The 15967-nt window shown below is 53.9% G+C and overlaps 6 protein-coding genes across 6 annotated transcripts; 3 read left to right on the top strand and 3 right to left on the bottom strand.

The window, feature by feature from the left end:
- Window positions 1–2206: 2206 nt before the first annotated feature.
- Window positions 2207–3052, bottom strand: HMPREF1541_00163 (uncharacterized protein; the record flags this gene model as incomplete). The annotated part of the gene is made up of 1 exon (XM_008712471.1): window positions 2207–3052. One exon carries the CDS (start codon window positions 3050–3052, stop codon window positions 2207–2209), a length of 846 nt encoding a protein of 281 aa, XP_008710693.1.
- A 980-nt stretch (window positions 3053–4032) lies between these two features.
- Window positions 4033–4739, bottom strand: HMPREF1541_00162 (uncharacterized protein; the record flags this gene model as incomplete). Its single annotated transcript, XM_008712470.1, has 2 exons — window positions 4033–4524; window positions 4578–4739. 2 exons carry the CDS (start codon window positions 4737–4739, stop codon window positions 4033–4035), a joined length of 654 nt encoding a protein of 217 aa, XP_008710692.1.
- Window positions 4740–5358: 619 nt separating this feature from the next.
- On the bottom strand, window positions 5359–7314 carry HMPREF1541_00161 (uncharacterized protein; the record flags this gene model as incomplete). Its single annotated transcript, XM_008712469.1, has 1 exon — window positions 5359–7314. One exon carries the CDS (start codon window positions 7312–7314, stop codon window positions 5359–5361), a length of 1956 nt encoding a protein of 651 aa, XP_008710691.1.
- Window positions 7315–8039: 725 nt separating this feature from the next.
- On the top strand, window positions 8040–10029 carry HMPREF1541_00160 (uncharacterized protein; the record flags this gene model as incomplete). Its single annotated transcript, XM_008712468.1, has 5 exons — window positions 8040–8059; window positions 8115–8240; window positions 8291–8322; window positions 8371–8456; window positions 8506–10029. The coding sequence occupies 5 exons, from the start codon at window positions 8040–8042 to the stop codon at window positions 10027–10029; spliced, it is 1788 nt and encodes a 595-aa protein (XP_008710690.1).
- A 380-nt stretch (window positions 10030–10409) lies between these two features.
- On the top strand, window positions 10410–12136 carry HMPREF1541_00159 (uncharacterized protein; the record flags this gene model as incomplete). The annotated part of the gene is made up of 2 exons (XM_008712467.1): window positions 10410–10440; window positions 10491–12136. 2 exons carry the CDS (start codon window positions 10410–10412, stop codon window positions 12134–12136), a joined length of 1677 nt encoding a protein of 558 aa, XP_008710689.1.
- A 1190-nt stretch (window positions 12137–13326) lies between these two features.
- HMPREF1541_00158 (uncharacterized protein) lies at window positions 13327–14368 on the top strand (the record flags this gene model as incomplete). Its single annotated transcript, XM_008712466.1, has 3 exons — window positions 13327–13410; window positions 13460–14065; window positions 14120–14368. 3 exons carry the CDS (start codon window positions 13327–13329, stop codon window positions 14366–14368), a joined length of 939 nt encoding a protein of 312 aa, XP_008710688.1.
- Window positions 14369–15967: the final 1599 nt, after the last annotated feature.

Here is a 15967-nt window from a genome sequence, read left to right as displayed (position 1 = left end):
GATATCGCTTCATGTGACTGAATTGTGTAGTCTGCAACTAAGCGACGACGGCATTATCGTGCAGGGCTGAGCTTATCGCCAACGTTCTGGGTAGCAAACTTATCAACACGTAGGTGTCCAAGCTTTGTGCGCTGGCCTCGACGGTTGCGATCAGGCAAATTGGATGAACAGCATCTAGCCACGAGTTGGGGATGGTAAGGCAAACCAAGCCCGCCTAGCAAAAGTGAGCGCCCGGCTATCGGCTCACCCTTGTAAATGAGCCTCACGCTGCGAGTGCTCCGACCCCTTTCGCCCTTTTCTGTCACGCGCTTGCTGCCCAGATCTTGCACGGACCAGTACCCAAGATCATGCATGTCGCTCGAGCATTTCGCCCTTTTTCGTCGCAGGAGGTTAGCCTAACGCAGCTGGCAGTGTTGTAGATTGTCTTTGCCCACTAGACACCCGAACCATCTCTCCGAAACTTCTAGCCTGCGCATGTTCACGCCGGTAACACGTTGCAAAGCATGAATTGGTACACTACGTGCCGCGCTGGTGGGAAGCACACCCCGGCTGAATCCAGTCAATTGTACCGCCCTCGCTTAAGACCCTAGTGCACTCATACAAGGCTGCTCTCCCGTGTCTGCCGTCTGCAGTATGCTCACAAGGCGCCCAAACCGGAGCCTGCTTGAAACCAAAGCCAAGATCACAGGACCGCACGCGGGCAGATACTGTAGGATCCAACCGGTGTGCCTGAGTATTCTGGAGATATCGGCGGGAGGCCTCGTCGCAAGTCGGCGTCTGTTACACGCCGTTGTGGCGTCTACGCCGCCCCGATGAGGATACGAACGTGCGAGAAGCTGTCGAGGCTGTTAGGCTTGGCCCCGGAAAACGACAGGGGCAATTCAAGCCTATCTGGCCTATATTTGGATCGCCCGGGATCGAAGCTCCAGGGCTTAATCGTGGTGCCCCCGCTGTGGGTTCAAGGCTAGACCCGACTCTGCGGAGCCTTGCGCTGGGTCTCCCAAATTCGATGTTTCGAGGCCCCATAATCCCAGTTGTCGGGTTCTGTTCTCCCGACTGTAGGATGTTGGTTTGCTCCAGGAATAACAAGGTCGGTTTCAAGCTCAAACCACGATCTGTTTCCTCAGGTCTAGATCGTCAAGAAAGGAGAACACACAAGATGCCCGCATTGAGTGTAGAGCGTGTGCCAAGCTGTCCATCGGACTTTTTTCGAGTGCTGCACGATTATCTCATTTTCCCACTTCAGCCAAATGCACACGTCAAGACTCTCTGTGCCGGTTGGCTGTCAATTGTCCGCCCAGGTCCGGTCCACGCAACTCCAGCTCGATGCCGTGTTGTGTGGCCGTCCGGCATCGATACCAACGGCACATCGGCGCCGATGCCATCTCATAATGCAGCGCTCATCCATTGTGGGGGGCCAAAGCATAATCGATTACCGTGGATGGCGACGGCTCCCGAAGCAGCTGTCACTTCATGGACTCCAGGACCCCAACATCAAAACAGACCTCCAGGTCGGCATTGCAATGTTGAGTTTCGCGGATGCTTTGACATCCCCCAGCGGCTGAACCATCTTGCAGCTGCGGGGAGAATGCACAACAAACACCCAAGCACTGTAGGTCAGACGGACACATGCACCGAGAAGGTCGGCAGATGTAATTGCTTTGTCGCCATGAGCAATGTCCAATGTCAGCGTGGTTGTCTGTCCGTTCAGCTTGCCCATCCTGCTGACCTCCGAGTTGTGGCAGCAATGCGTCTGGGCGCTTCGTCGAGCTGAGCATGAAGTTAGACTTGGCGAAGATGGGCCACTCACGCGGAGTTCAGCAGTAGAAGATTGTCGTTTCGGTAAGTGGCTTGCTCGCTTGTATATCGTCCCTTTCTTCTCATGCGTCGGTACTTCTTTGAGGGTTCGCTGTGCTGAGTCCGGTGCTTGCTCAACCGGTCGGAATGGCGAAGGTTCGTATTGTTAGAGGTCAGAGGGACCGGATTCCTCCGTGGGAGATAGGCACCTGAAACTCTCGCTGTGCGATTTCAAACAGTGGCAGAAGCCTAACCGCTGTGTACTGCCTGTGTTCTTTCAGCCAACTACACCACCATCGAGAATGGTGGGTTGTTGCTTGAGTCAAGAGCGCAGCAAGCCTTGCCGCATGAATGTCGGCAAAGTACTTACTTCGACCTGGCTGACTCGTGTTCAAATCGAGCGCTCGCTTCACATCTTGAGCTTCTGGGTCAGCGCAGCAATGTAATCGGCCACATCGCTATCCAGCTCCTTACTCGTTTGATGCCGGTTCGAGGAGCCAGCGCTGTCTGCCTTGCCAGCCGAACCCTGCTCACCGCTCGTGGGTCCCTGTTGGCCAGCATCGGATTCTGGCTGTTGTACAGCGCTCGAAGACGTCGTTGCATCCACTTGCAACTCCCTGCTCACGTCTGTAGGCCCCTCCGCCTTCTTCCCCTTCTCCTCTTTGACCAACCTCCCCGCATTATCCCTATCCCTATTCGCCCGCCAATCCCCCTCCCCCGTATCCGCGAACCACTCCCTCTTCCAAATCTCCGCCCTCTGCTTCACCCGCTCCAGCACCTCTTCCGCGCCCTTCCATCCCGCGCCCCGATGCCCACTACTCACGCTGACCGCGATGCTCTCCTCCTCGATCGCGACCTCGCCCAGTCGGTGCGCAATGTACACTTTCTCCAGCCCGTGTTTCTGGCGCACGTCCTCGGCGATGGCGAACAGCGATTTGAGCGCGAGTGCGGGGTACGCGCTGTACGAGAGGCGGGAGACGGGCCGCGAGTCGAAGTTGTTGCGCGTCGTGCCGAGGAAGAGCACGTTGGCGCCGCAGGAGGGGGAGCGCGTGAAGTGGAGGGCGGCGGGCGTGGAGAGCGGGTCGTAGCGCAGTTCGATGTAAACGTGTTCGCTAGAGAGGTGTTGGGGGAAGTTGGACGCATCGAGCAGGGAGGTGGATTTAGATGGTGCTAAAGGCTGCGACTGCGTTTGAGGTTGGGTCGTGGTATTGCCGTTGGTCTGCGCCGTTGTGGCAGCGGCGTCTGCGTCAGCCATGCTGAGGTTGGAGGGACCCTGAGGTAGCGAGACCCAGCAATGTATACAAGCGGGGAAGCGGCGCGCTGTTGATGGTGATTACCGCCGCGTATAGCTGTAGCTGCAGATAGATTTATGTCATCAATCTACGTGGCCAGCTCAGCATTCACTGCCTTCACAATAAAAAAACACTCGACCCTTTCGCGCGAGCGAGCAGCAAAGAAACGCGACCGCCCGCACCCGACCCAATCGCACCCCTCGCACGTCACCTCGCAGCGCCGGCCACCTATCCGTCCTCGCCGGCTACGCCTACCCAAACCCCTCTACGGTTGTGGCCCAGAGCGAAGAATCTTTACCCCCCCATCCCCTCACACACGGCAATTCAATCCAGGAAGCCGACCCCTTTGCCACCCCTGTCTATGTTTGCCAGCACATAGACACACACACACACATATTACCACAGCCGCTTCTCTCTTTCTCTCCCCCGCGCGGGCCTATTCAGCAAAAGCCGACAGCGTAAGAAAAATTTCTCGCATTGATTCGCGCTCCGTCTGCCACGCAACCCCCTTCACCGCCAGTTGCGGCGGTGCCCCAGCCCGCCCATATTACCGCTTGCAGCTAGTTGCCTGCCCGAAAGGTGATGCGGGCGAGGTTTCAAGGGGTGGTTTCTTAATGGATGGTGGTTTGTGCGCGCTGAGTGGCTAGGATTTTTATGCGGCTTGCGCCGGCTGGAGCGACGGCGTGAAGAATGGGGCGAGCTTGTTTTTTTGTAGGGGGAGGAGGGGAGGGGGTGGTACCTTGCAGGGCAAGGGTATGTAGGTGTGTAGTACTAACTATATAGAGGAGCGAGGTGTGGCGTCGGAATCCATTGAGAAGTTGCATTGAATAATGGTTGCTTGGTGTGGAGGACTGATTGGTCTTGTACATGCTTGGGATTGTATGGTACAATGCATTGAACTTGCCGGACTCGACGACCTTCTGTGTTCCTACAAGGCGGCGACTCAAGCACGAGTCACTGCTACAGCTGCCTTCTGCGTCAAGTATGGTAGCGGCGTGGTGTCAATAGGCTTGCCCTCGCGCTTCCAGTCCTTGATATGCTGCAGCACAATGCCCGCCGCACTCTCCGGTGTGTCCTGTCTTCCAATACACTCCACGAAGTCGCCTTCTGGGTCCATCACGTAAAAGTAAATGCTGTGGTCCACCAAGTAGTCCTCTTCGCCAGGCTTGAGCTCCGCCGGTGTTGAGAAGTATACGCGGTATTGTTTGCACATTTCTTTGACCTGCTGCCAGGTTCCCGTCAGGCCTATGAGCGAGGGATGGAACTCATCAACGTAGGAACGGAGAACCTCGGGAGAGTCGCGCGCTGGGTCAACGGAGACGAAGATCGAACGCAGCGCGTTGGGGGCTTGTTTCTGGATAATGTCGATGGCTTCAGACATCTTGTCGAGCTCGTCGGGGCAAATATCCGGGCAGTGGGTGAAGCCGAAGTAGATCTAAAATGGATCAGTCGTCATCAGAGTAGACTGCTGCTGCTGCTGCTGCTTACCAGTGTATATTTGCCCAATAGGTCTTTTTCCGTATACTCTTTGCCATCCACGTCACGCAGCTGGAACGGCCCTCCCACCTTAGGCTTGCCATAGCCCTTACTCATCTCCACGATTCTCTTTCGCTCCAATCGCTGTTTCTCGTACTGGAAGTAGAATATCATGACCAAGCCGGTACCAACGAACAACGCAGCTGCTCGGAATGAGAAAGGCTATCCCGCAATAGTCAGAGAGGATCCACGTTACCTCGCAGAGCTATACGTACGCCTGTCCTGTGCTGCGACTTCTCCTTCTGTATGTTCACTTTTCGGGCGCTAGTCTGTGAGAACTGCCGGAGTTGTAAACATCTCGAAGACAGAGGCTGTTTCGGGAGGGTCTGTCTGAGCGCATTGGAAATATGGCGGCCAGGCTGCGGTTGGTTTGTTCTAGGAACGGTCGAGCTAACTGTGCGCAGCTGCTGTGCAGCGCAGCGCTGTACAGACCTCGGTACAGCCATTGATGATTAGGTGCAAATAGAGGAAGGAAGTACGAATCTAGATGATTGAATGGTCCGATTGATGATGCAAAGCTTCTGACAGAATCTATGATCCGTAAGGCTACGTTCAAGGCGACGAGGCTGGCTTGGCACGAGTTCAAACGAGCAATTCTCAAGGTCACAGGCCATTCTCTGGCTTGTAGAATAAATTCCTTCTCATTTGGAAGTTGATTATTTGCACTATTATCTGTGACATTATCTAGTCGAGGAGAGTCCTGACCATTTTCTGTGGAGCGCCGTTGATATGCTCAGCCAAGCTTATGTTCAAGCCAATTCCTAGTGCTCGACCAAACGCCCTTATCTATGCGTCCCTGCTCGTGAATGCTTCGAATGGTTTCGTGTGGACGCTGACTCGAGATCTGGGCCTCGCTGCACCAGACACCATGCAAGCCATACGGTACTCTTTGTGGCAAAAAAACCCGGCCTACCACAGTTTTCATATCTCGGGCGTCAATAATCCAGAGTTCACTCTTGGCATCTGGAAAGCAAACACCATTTTCATCGAGCTGGGCCTCATCAAAGACGTACGTCAAGAGCCAACCATCATCCTCCGTTGTTGAACCTGCTCTCGGAACGAACCGCGGCTCCTGCGCAAAACAACCGTAGGGCAGACGAAAGATCTTTATTGGATCATCGGGGTCTGCGGAATCCAGAATCTCCTGCATGGATCTGTTGTCGACGCGGCCAGTGATGGGTGTTAGACTTGGATCTTTCTTGCCCCGTCTGATCAATTCTCTGGCGTCGATTTTGGCGAGACAATCAATCTTTGCAGCCTTGCCCAGAGCCGCACCAAATCCTCCGGCAGATGTCGAGCAACCGTAGACATATCTGCACTCGGTCATAGCTCGATCATCTCGAGTACTTGGAAATTCGAAATTGATGGTAGCCAAGGCGAATTGGTGAGTGATCTCGTTGCTGAGTGAAGTCATGTCGAACTGGTAATAATAGAGCCGGCACTGTTCCTCCTCCATGTCAAGGCCTGTTACGGGTTCCGGGATGGGAAGGTTGCCGGCTGCGAAGACCAAAGAAGCAGACATCAATCGACATGCCAGCATGTTGACCGTGTTGATTTTCATCTGACCAGTTGATCTGTCGAAAGATGTGTCTTCCCAGGTGTTGGCTGTGTGGAATATGCAGCAAGCTTTAGCCTCAAACCACCGCACTTGCTCGGGCGTATGACGTGGGAACACGCCAAAACGTGAGTTGGTCGATGAATCATATGCCACGACTGGCTTGTTCCTCATCATATTCATTGGATCCAGAGTCAATGGTAGATCCATAATGACCGTTGAATATTGACCAACACCAAAATCATGCATCATTTTTGCCGAGCTGATACCTGGCACCTTGGCGTTCAGCAGACGCAATGGCCTTTCCAGCGGTGTCACCGGTATTGCTGGTGGATGCGTTGCGGGAACGATCGAGTAATGCACATAAGGCGGTGCGAAGGTGGAGTGAAAGAGAATCATCTCGCCCGTTCTTGGATCGACTTTGGGATGTGCGGTAGTGAACTCTTTCAAAAAGCCCAGCATGCCATCTCCGCCGAAGCCGGCGCCGTCCTCGCCGCCAGCTTCACCTTCTGCCGTCTTGCCGTTGTACCAGCCAACGGTCTTGAGATCTGGTAAGCGTATGCGCATTGGAGGCCCAGATTCGCATGTTGCCAAAGCTCGACCGTCATGGAAGAGCACAGACGTATTAGCAACCGAGATCCTCTTGATTGCTTGACGCGATCCTGGCAAGTGTGATAATAATACCAAGAGTAGGGTTCGGCAGATGTGCAATGTTATGCTGATGAAGGTCGCCACTGGGTTGACCAAAGTGGCGATGCTGGGGAGGATGGGTTTTCGTAATGAAGGTGACGAGACTGTTGAGAGGTATACATCGGTCAAGACGTACTGGTTAACAAATTCGGGTCTGACACCATTCGGGGTTTTGGCAAACAGCACTCCAGAGATCATCCCGTCGCCATCGAACCAGTGAGCATCTCTTCCAAGATCTTGATTAGAGACTGGCGACCCTCCATTCCTCACATATTCACCTCCGTGAAGCTCTTCTGGGATCTCTCCAGAATATGTGCAAGGCGTCAAAGGCCGTGTCCGTGATACAGGTGCAAAGTTGCCGGACAGATATGGGTGAGGCTCATCCGCCCTCTTCCGCTTCCCAAGAAGTGGCGTCGAGCTCAACGGCCGGCGTTGAATGAGCATTGCACTGGACTGTAGCGCATATCGTTGCTGAGACAAATATTGGAACGAAAGAGATCGAAACAGGCCCATAAACCCTCGACCACAAGGACCGTTTCAAGACCTGTGCATTTTTCGGAGTTATAGACCTGTGACGTGATGGCGTGGACAACCAGAGTCAATACCCTTTTCTTGGACGGCAATTAATTACAGATCACACCACATCGGCGGCGAAATTGTATCAGAGTATCTGACGATAGCATTGTCCGGCCAACGTCAGTCATTGAGGTTCAAGCTCAACCAAAGTAAGGTACCTCTTCTCCACCTTGTACAATGTCGTCACAGCATTTCTATGAAGCAACATCCCTGTAAGCCGCCCGAGCTGCCACCTGTCACATGCGAGTCCAAGCTCCTCGCAGATCGACATGCTGCTTTTGCGACCTGGAAACCGGTTCCAGGGACCGCAATGTGGCTGAAGTAGTCATATCCAGTGGTGGAGTTTCTTCCCACGCGAAGCAGCATCAGCAGCAAAACGTTGAGCACGCGGTCCTGCTGTCTTTGGTGCATCGCTACCTCTCTTGTACATACTGCACGCTCCCTCCAGTCGCGCGTCTTTTGTTTTCGGTTGCTGTCCGTCCTTGCTGGTTTTCCACAGTTCGTACCACAGTTTGATATGGCCGGAGAGTGCTTCCAGAGTCTATGACCTCAGCGAATCAGACTCTGCATTGTCGACCGGCTGAGACAGCTCAATGTACGATTATGCGGCAGTGTATGTCCTCGAATTCCGGAACTAGGCTGCGGAGTCTCGATTAACTGTCTTACAGTCATGCCGTGTATACAATACCGGTTGCCACGGTACTGACAGTGGTGGCCAAGCCGTTGTTGACCAAGCGCGACTTGTACAAGATCGGCTTCCTGATTACCATAGCTGTGGTGTATACGATACCATGGTGAGTGCCCTTTCACATGCCATCTTACCACATACTTAACGTATCGACAGGGATTCTTACCTCATCCGAACGGGTGTCTGGTGTATGTCAAGTATACTCGTGCATTTGCTGTCTGCTGATCCTGGGATAGCATATCCTCCCGAAGCTATTATCGGACCCACGCTGTTCAGTATTCCTGCTGAGGAGCTGTTCTTCTTCGTGATTCAGACCTACATCGTGAGTGGTGCGGTGCACATGGACTGCCTCACCATTGACATAGCTTCAGACGACTCTGCTCCAGATCCTCTTTAGCAAACCTGTGCTCTTCGCCGCGTATTTGCAAAATGACACTGCTCCTGGCGCGCATGACCTTCGCCTTCGACACCATGTTGGCCAAGGAGTCTTATTGGCATCTATAGTGCTATCTCTGCTTCCGGATTTTCAAGGAAAGGAGGGAACCTACATGAAGCTGATCCTTCTATGGGCTTCTCCAGTATTGCTCTTCCTCTGGTCGCTGAGCTATCCACTACTCCTTGCATTACCTCGAAGCAAGACCTGGTTGCCAATCTGGATACCCACTCTATATCTATGGGTCGTTGACACTATCGCCTTGCACCGCGGTACCTGGAGCATCACATCTGGGACCAAGCTTGGCGTTGTTGTGTGGCCACACCTAGAGATCGAGGAAGCAGTCTTCTTTCTCGTCACTAACACACTTGTGGTCTGGGGCGCGTATGCATTCGACAATGCTATTGCAATACTAGATGCATTCCCCAACTTGTTCCCGACGGTGCCGACCTGGCCGTCACCTCTGTTGATGGTTCAGAGTCTGCTCGTTTCGAGAGCAAAGTATGATCAAAACCGCCTCTATGGATTGACGAACGCGCTCGATGTTCTGGCAAAGAAGTCAAGGAGCTTCTACCTCGCATCAGGAGTCTTCACCGGCCGACTGCGGATAGATCTGATTCTCTTGTATGGGTTTTGCCGAGTCGCAGACGATCTGATCGACGACGCACCAAACGCTGAAGAGGCGAAGCAGTGGATCGAACGTTTCACTTCTTTCCTAGACGCAGCCTATGGAACGGATTCAGGTGCGACAGAGGTGCAGCGAACACTGCTGCGATTCCCATCTGCTGCCCAATCTGTGCTTAGCTTGCTGCCAGTGGACCGACTGCCGGCGAAGCCACTGTACGAGCTCCTCGAGGGCTTCAAAATCGATCTGGAATTCAGCTCGACCAAACGTGCACCAATCCAAACCGTCGACGACTTGGAACGGTATGCTACCTGTGTTGCAGCAACAATCGGCAAGCTCTGCCTCAGTCTCGTATACTTCCACGCCCCAGACCGAGACCAACAGGATGCGGAGACCCGCAAGCGGTGTATCCAAGCTGGAACCAGGATGGGTCGGGCTCTGCAGTACATCAACATCACGCGAGATGTTACGACAGACGCATGTGCTGGTCGCTGCTACATTCCCAGCGAGTGGTTCAAGGAAGGGTCCTTCGCCAGAGCTTCAGACACTGAGATCACGCAACTACGCAAACGCATCCTGGATACAGCATTCGAGATATACGCCAATGAACGGGACGCCATTGAGTCGTTGCCTCGTTATGCAAGAGACGGCATTCGAGTGGCAGTTGAGAGTTACGTGGAAATTGGTCGAGTACTCGAGTCACGCCTCGAACGAGGCCTGCCACTGGACTTTGCAGGTGGCGGTAAAAAAGGCCGAGCCAGTGTTCCAAGGCTGAGACGTTTGCTGGTCGGTTGGAAAGCTATGGCTGGCAGCAGGGGAGCGGCTGTGGGAATGTAACCAGTCAGGCATTATCTACCTGGCGAATATAATTTCACTGCCTGATGTTCACTTGGCAGCAACCCCGACTCAAGAGCGCGTCTGCGGGGTTCTGATTTCGAGCTTCAACTCCTTCGCCCGGCACCGGTATGCACGACCGGGTTTCCGTCATCATCTCTTCGGTATTCAAGATGCTGATTGTGTGGTACAAGTATCGTTGAGGGAAATGGCCCCGCCGCCTCGAGCTAAGCTTTGTCATGAACGTCATTGATTTCCCACCACAACGCGTGCGCCACACCTCGTCGCGCACATGCTTTCCCGCGCCGAGTACAACGAGAAGACGCATCCAGAATGGGGAGCTCGGAGCTGCATCTTGGGTCTTCTAGAACAGAAGTGTGGAGATGAGCAAGCCCAAGAGTGTCATAATCGTTGGTCAGTACCTTCTGTACCCTCACGCACAACCCTCCACTAACACATAACAGGCGCTGGTGCAGGAGGCATTGCCAGCGCCGCCCGTCTCGCGAAAGCTGGGCTGAGAGTGACTGTCGTTGAGAAGAATGACTTCACCGGCGGGCGATGCAGTCTCATCCACAAAGATGGCTATCGATTCGATCAAGGCCCTTCCCTACTCCTCCTCCCAGACATGTTCCGCGAAGTCTTCATCGACCTAGACACCACGCTTGAAGACGAGGGAGTTATTCTCCGCAAATGTGAGCCCAATTACAATGTCTGGTTTGGCGATGGAGAGTGCGTGGAGCTGTCCACCGATATCGCGCGCATGAAGAATACCATTGAGCGCTGGGAAGGTAAAGACGGTTTCCACCGATACCTTGCGTGGATGCAAGAGGCACACATCCACTATGAGGCCAGTGTTGAGCATGTCTTGCGCAAGAACTTCACCAGCTTGCTCAGTATGGCAAGACCGAGCTTCCTGCCCTATCTGCTCGCGCTGCACCCATTCGAGAGTATATGGAAACGAGCCGCGCGCTACTTTCTGACAGAGCGCATGCGGCGCGCGTTCACCTTTGGAAGCATGTACATGGGCATGAGCCCGTTCGAAGCTCCCGGAACGTACAGTTTATTGCAATATACGGAGCTGGCGGAGGGCATATGGTATCCAGAAGGCGGGTTTCAAAGTGTGCTTGCTGCTCTGCAAAAGGTTGGTGAAAGATTTGGAGTCGACTACCGTATGGGCACATCGGTCCGGCAGGTCAATGTCGATGCACATACTGGTTCTGCAACAGGCGTCACACTACAATCAGGAGAGATTCTGAATGCCGACATCGTGCTCATGAATGCCGACCTGGTCTATGCATACAACAATCTACTACCCACATCGACAGAAGCCAAGAGTCTTTCTGCGAAGTCGGCTTCTTGCTCCAGTATATCCTTCTACTGGTCAATTGATCAAACAATACCTGAGCTCCATACCCATAACGTGTTTCTGGCGGAAGAATATCAAGACAGCTTCGATGACATCTTCAAACGACAGCAGATACCGAAGGAACCGTCGTTCTATGTCAATGTCCCTTCACGAATTGACCCTTCCGCAGCCCCTCCCAACAAGGACAGCATAGTTGTGCTTGTGCCGTGTGGTCATCTGCTGGAAGGTGAAGCCGATCGTGGCATCAGCAGTCAGGACTGGGACGGCATGGTCAGCAGAGCCAGGACTGCCGTGCTGCAGACTGTGCGACAACGTATCGGAGTCGACCTACGGCCACACATAATACACGAGTCCATCAACACACCAGCATCATGGAAAGAACGCTTCAATCTTGACAAAGGCGCGATCTTGGGGTTGAGCCATTCATTCTTCAACGTCTTGAGTTTCCGGCCCAAAACGAAACATGCCAGTATTCGGAACCTTTACTTCGTTGGGGCAAGTACACACCCTGGAACTGGCGTTCCTATTGTTTTGGCAGGCAGTAAAATCACAGCCTCCCAGATCCTGGATGATCTAGGCATGGTGAAGCCGTGGAGTACGGGTGTTCACCAGCGAAAAGTGGTTAGCAGCCTCGATCAAGACGGCTCAATACCTTTCGACCTGGTGAGAACGCTGCTTGTCTTGATTGTGCTGCTGGTCGCCATTGTTCTATACACTGTGGCTGATCGGCGTACCTGGGCTTGAGGATCAGTTAGGTCGATAGACATAGACATGTGCCCTCGGCTTTTCCTTTGCCTGGAGCCGTGGCGGTGCACTCGGCTGTGGTAAAAGCAGCAACTTCCGAGACCGGCCTGGCCCCACAAGAACGCACGACTGTCGTGCGGTTGGTTCAAATACGCTTTGACCATCAGCTAAGTCCCGATCATCATCGTCCTCCCTGGCAATCGCCCGGAGAATGAGGAATCTTCCTTAGACCACACCTCCCCCAAGGAACTTCCGTGAAGACCTGGCAGACCCGGACTGGCGACATTTAGGTTCGGGAAGCTCCTACGATGGATGCCACGGAGGTTCGCTTGTGATCCTGGACGCCGACGATGCCAGGCGAACTGCACTTCGAAACCTATTGGGCTGCAGGATGCCAGTGTGCTTTCAGCGTCGGATGATCTCCCCGCCTGCTGTGGGTCACGATCATAGGCGGATGATTAGATCCGCTATCAAGCGACTGCCACTTTCCTAGTCATGGACGGCATGACTAGTCCTTTGCCGCCTTGACAGGTAAAGGCTGGGGAGGCCGAATATGCCAACGTCATCTGATCCCTGCACTAAAGGATATGCATGCGCTGAGAACTGCGAACGAATCCCCAAGGCATCCTACCAAAACCATCATAATCAGTGCGTGCACGTCTACTCTTCACGGCTATTCGGCGTGGGAAACCTTGACACGTAAACCGTCGTGGAAGTCTGGATCGCTTACCGCCACTGATCCAACTACCGCTGCGCCACGGGATATTGACATCATGACTCCCGCTGCGTTACTTGCGCTACATACCGGCAATGAAGCAATCACCAGACAAGCTTCACTCCCGGCCTTGCCGCACCTACCGAGGAGATCCAAGCTTTGTCACTAGGAAAGGTAGGGAGGTCTTGACATGTCTTGATTTTCGTGCATGCCGGTCCAACCACATTATGGGGCAAAGTGATTACTGACGCGGTCCTTCGATCCAATGTTCCGCAAATTCGAATCACCTCGACCGGCCGATCAACGGACGTCATGCTAGCATCAGTGGTTTGAGTTGTGCTCTACTGTTTATACCCTGACCTCCCCTACCCATGGGATTACACTCCTGAGTAGTTTCAACCAAACCCAGCAGCCCTACCCACTGTTGCCAAAGAGACCTCATCTTTCTCCCAGAAGGACGGGAACAACCGCCAACATGACCAACGGCGCTGTTCGACACAATGGCTTCACCAACACGGTGACCACCAATAACCATATCACAAGCCGCGGAAGTGATTGGGTAAGCATGCTCCATATTGCACCATCGTGCCATGTTGACAATCGTACAGTATTTCGCCGTTTGTGCGGTGATGGCCGTTAGCACCTTTGTCATCATGGGACTCTCTTTCCGCAAGCATCGGAGTCAGAGACTGTTTCACTACATCACCGCAGCCATCACCTTGGTTGCCGCCATTGCCTACTTCGCCATGGGATCCAATCTGGGTTGGACAGCCATCCAGGTCGAATTCCAGCGCTCGGATCCCAAGGTCTCGGGCAACATGCGCCAGATCTTCTACGTGCGCTACATTGATTGGTTCGTTACGACACCGCTGCTGTTGGCCGACCTGCTTCTGACTTGCGGTCTGCCTGGTCCAACCATCCTGTACGTCATTCTCATGAATGAGATTATGATCGTCACCGGTCTCGTCGGTGCCCTGGTCAAGTCGAGCTACAAGTGGGGCTTCTATACGTTCGGCTGCGCCGCCTTCCTGTTCGTCGCATACTCGGTCGTTTTCGAGGGCCGCACGTACGCGAAAGCTCTGGGTGCAGACATCCACCGAACCTACGTGATCTGCGGCGTATGGACCATCGGCTTGTGGTGTCTCTACCCCATTGCCTGGGGTCTGTCCGAAGGAGGCAACGTCATTGCTTCGGATTCCGAGGCTATCTTCTACGTAGGTCCTCCATTCTGTTTACAACATCACAACCATTACTGACGAAGATGACAGGGTATCTTGGATCTTCTCGCCAAGCCAGGCTTCGGTGCTCTTCTCCTTTGGGGCCACCGCGGCATCGACCTCGCCCGTCTAGGTCTGCACTTCAAGGACCCCGAGGAGCGCGCTGCGCATGTCAGTGAGAAGAATACCCGCGGCAATCACCCGAATAATGGTGTTGATGGTAGCAATGGTGTCACCACTGGCCATGACGCCCATCACACTACCACGACCACAACTACGACTGCTGGGCAGCAGGTGTGAGCGGTCCAAAACGAACATGATGTGAGACGGCGAGCTGGTCGGTGGGTGAGTGTTGACAGGGGAAATGGGGGTTGACGAAAGAGACTGATCACTGCGCCGTATACAAAGAGCAACGAAGCTGGTGGAGAGGGTCAACTTGGTCTGGTCTGCGATTTACCTGCGCACAAGAATACCCCAGTCTGCACGATGTCATGGGCGACAGCAATTTCGGCTGTTAGGCGTTTGGTAAGTCCTGCACGGTGCTCCTCGTTTACGACGATTCATTTTTATAGTACAGTTCCTAATAATGTAACAAGAAGCGAACTTGTGGGTTTGGTGGGGGTGTGTTCGCATTTGCTTATGGACCATTTCTATCACTGCACTGCACGATTACACAGCTTCTCTCTGCATCTCACAGGGAACGCACGTTATTCAACCCTTCTCCATACAGACTCCACGCGTGACCATTTCCGTAAGGTGCGAAAACTCCACTGTCTCCCTGATCGTGTACGTGGGGTCTCCACCACCCTCCACCGGACGCTTACACCTCCGCTCGTCGTGAAGGAACAGGACAACCTGCGCCAAGCCTCTCTCTATATGTGTATCCCGCGTCCGTCCCTACATGGTATCGCCCAACCAACCCTCCCACCTTCTAGCATCCATCATCCATCACCACGCACGCCCCATCTTCTTAATCGCAACGCCTAGACTACGGTACTTCTACGGCCATTAGAGATTGGGCCCCACGCCCGGCAGTCACTAATCCCAGTGCGGAGCGATGCTTGCTCCCCACCTTGAATCGCAGCTACTTATACCCAGCCCAGATTCATATGACAACGTGTGCGCGACACGACACGACGCGACCCAGCTCATTGCAACACATGTCGCATTTTGCAAGTACATTCTCGCCGCCAACAAGATCGGACGAAGTTGAGTTACTCGTGCAGTACTTAGCAGTACAGGCTGTGCGTGCGGCCGGGCCGTCAAAACGCCGTCAAAGCTGTCAGGACGACGCCGAATGATGTCGCCAGTCGATTGTCCCAAGAATGTGGATGCTTGATTCTGTTGGCTGATGGAATTATCTTGCGTGCCGATGCCTTTACGTAGATTGGCTGCCACCGATAGAGAGAGTCTGTCTCAGTACTCCGTACTTCAACCCGTATTATACTGTATCTACGGTAGCTGGGCGCGCATGAATCAGCAATGTCAGACAGACCTCAGGCGCTTTTGCTTGTTGCACAGCGGCCAGCTAAAAGCTGCTGCGAAACGAGACTCGCCAGGAGTGACAACGGACCCGGCCGATCAGGGGACGCAGCCAATCAGAGCGCCGTCGCAAATCGGCAAACCGCAAAATCGCAAGCCGCCAAAAATTCGGGTAACCTGTTTGTAAACTCTCAGCCCGGCGGGGGTGGGCACACAAATTTCATTTCGGCCACAGTCGTCGTCCGTGATTGGTTCCGCTAGCACTGCAAACTGGGTCGTAAAATCGCTTGGGCGCTGTGCTGTTGCGGTTCGGGAAATTTGCGTTTTGCTGCCGAGCGAGTTTGAGCCTTGAGAGATGCCCCCGGGGACTCGGGAAACTTGAGACGGGCTCCTGTCTGAGTTCCTGGCGCGGTATGC

This window comes from Cyphellophora europaea, assembly GCF_000365145.1.
Source record: "Cyphellophora europaea CBS 101466 unplaced genomic scaffold supercont1.1, whole genome shotgun sequence".
Classification (NCBI taxonomy): domain Eukaryota; kingdom Fungi; phylum Ascomycota; class Eurotiomycetes; order Chaetothyriales; family Cyphellophoraceae; genus Cyphellophora; species Cyphellophora europaea.
Note: the sequence above shows the minus strand (reverse complement) of the source record. Positions and strands in the feature narration are given on the sequence as shown.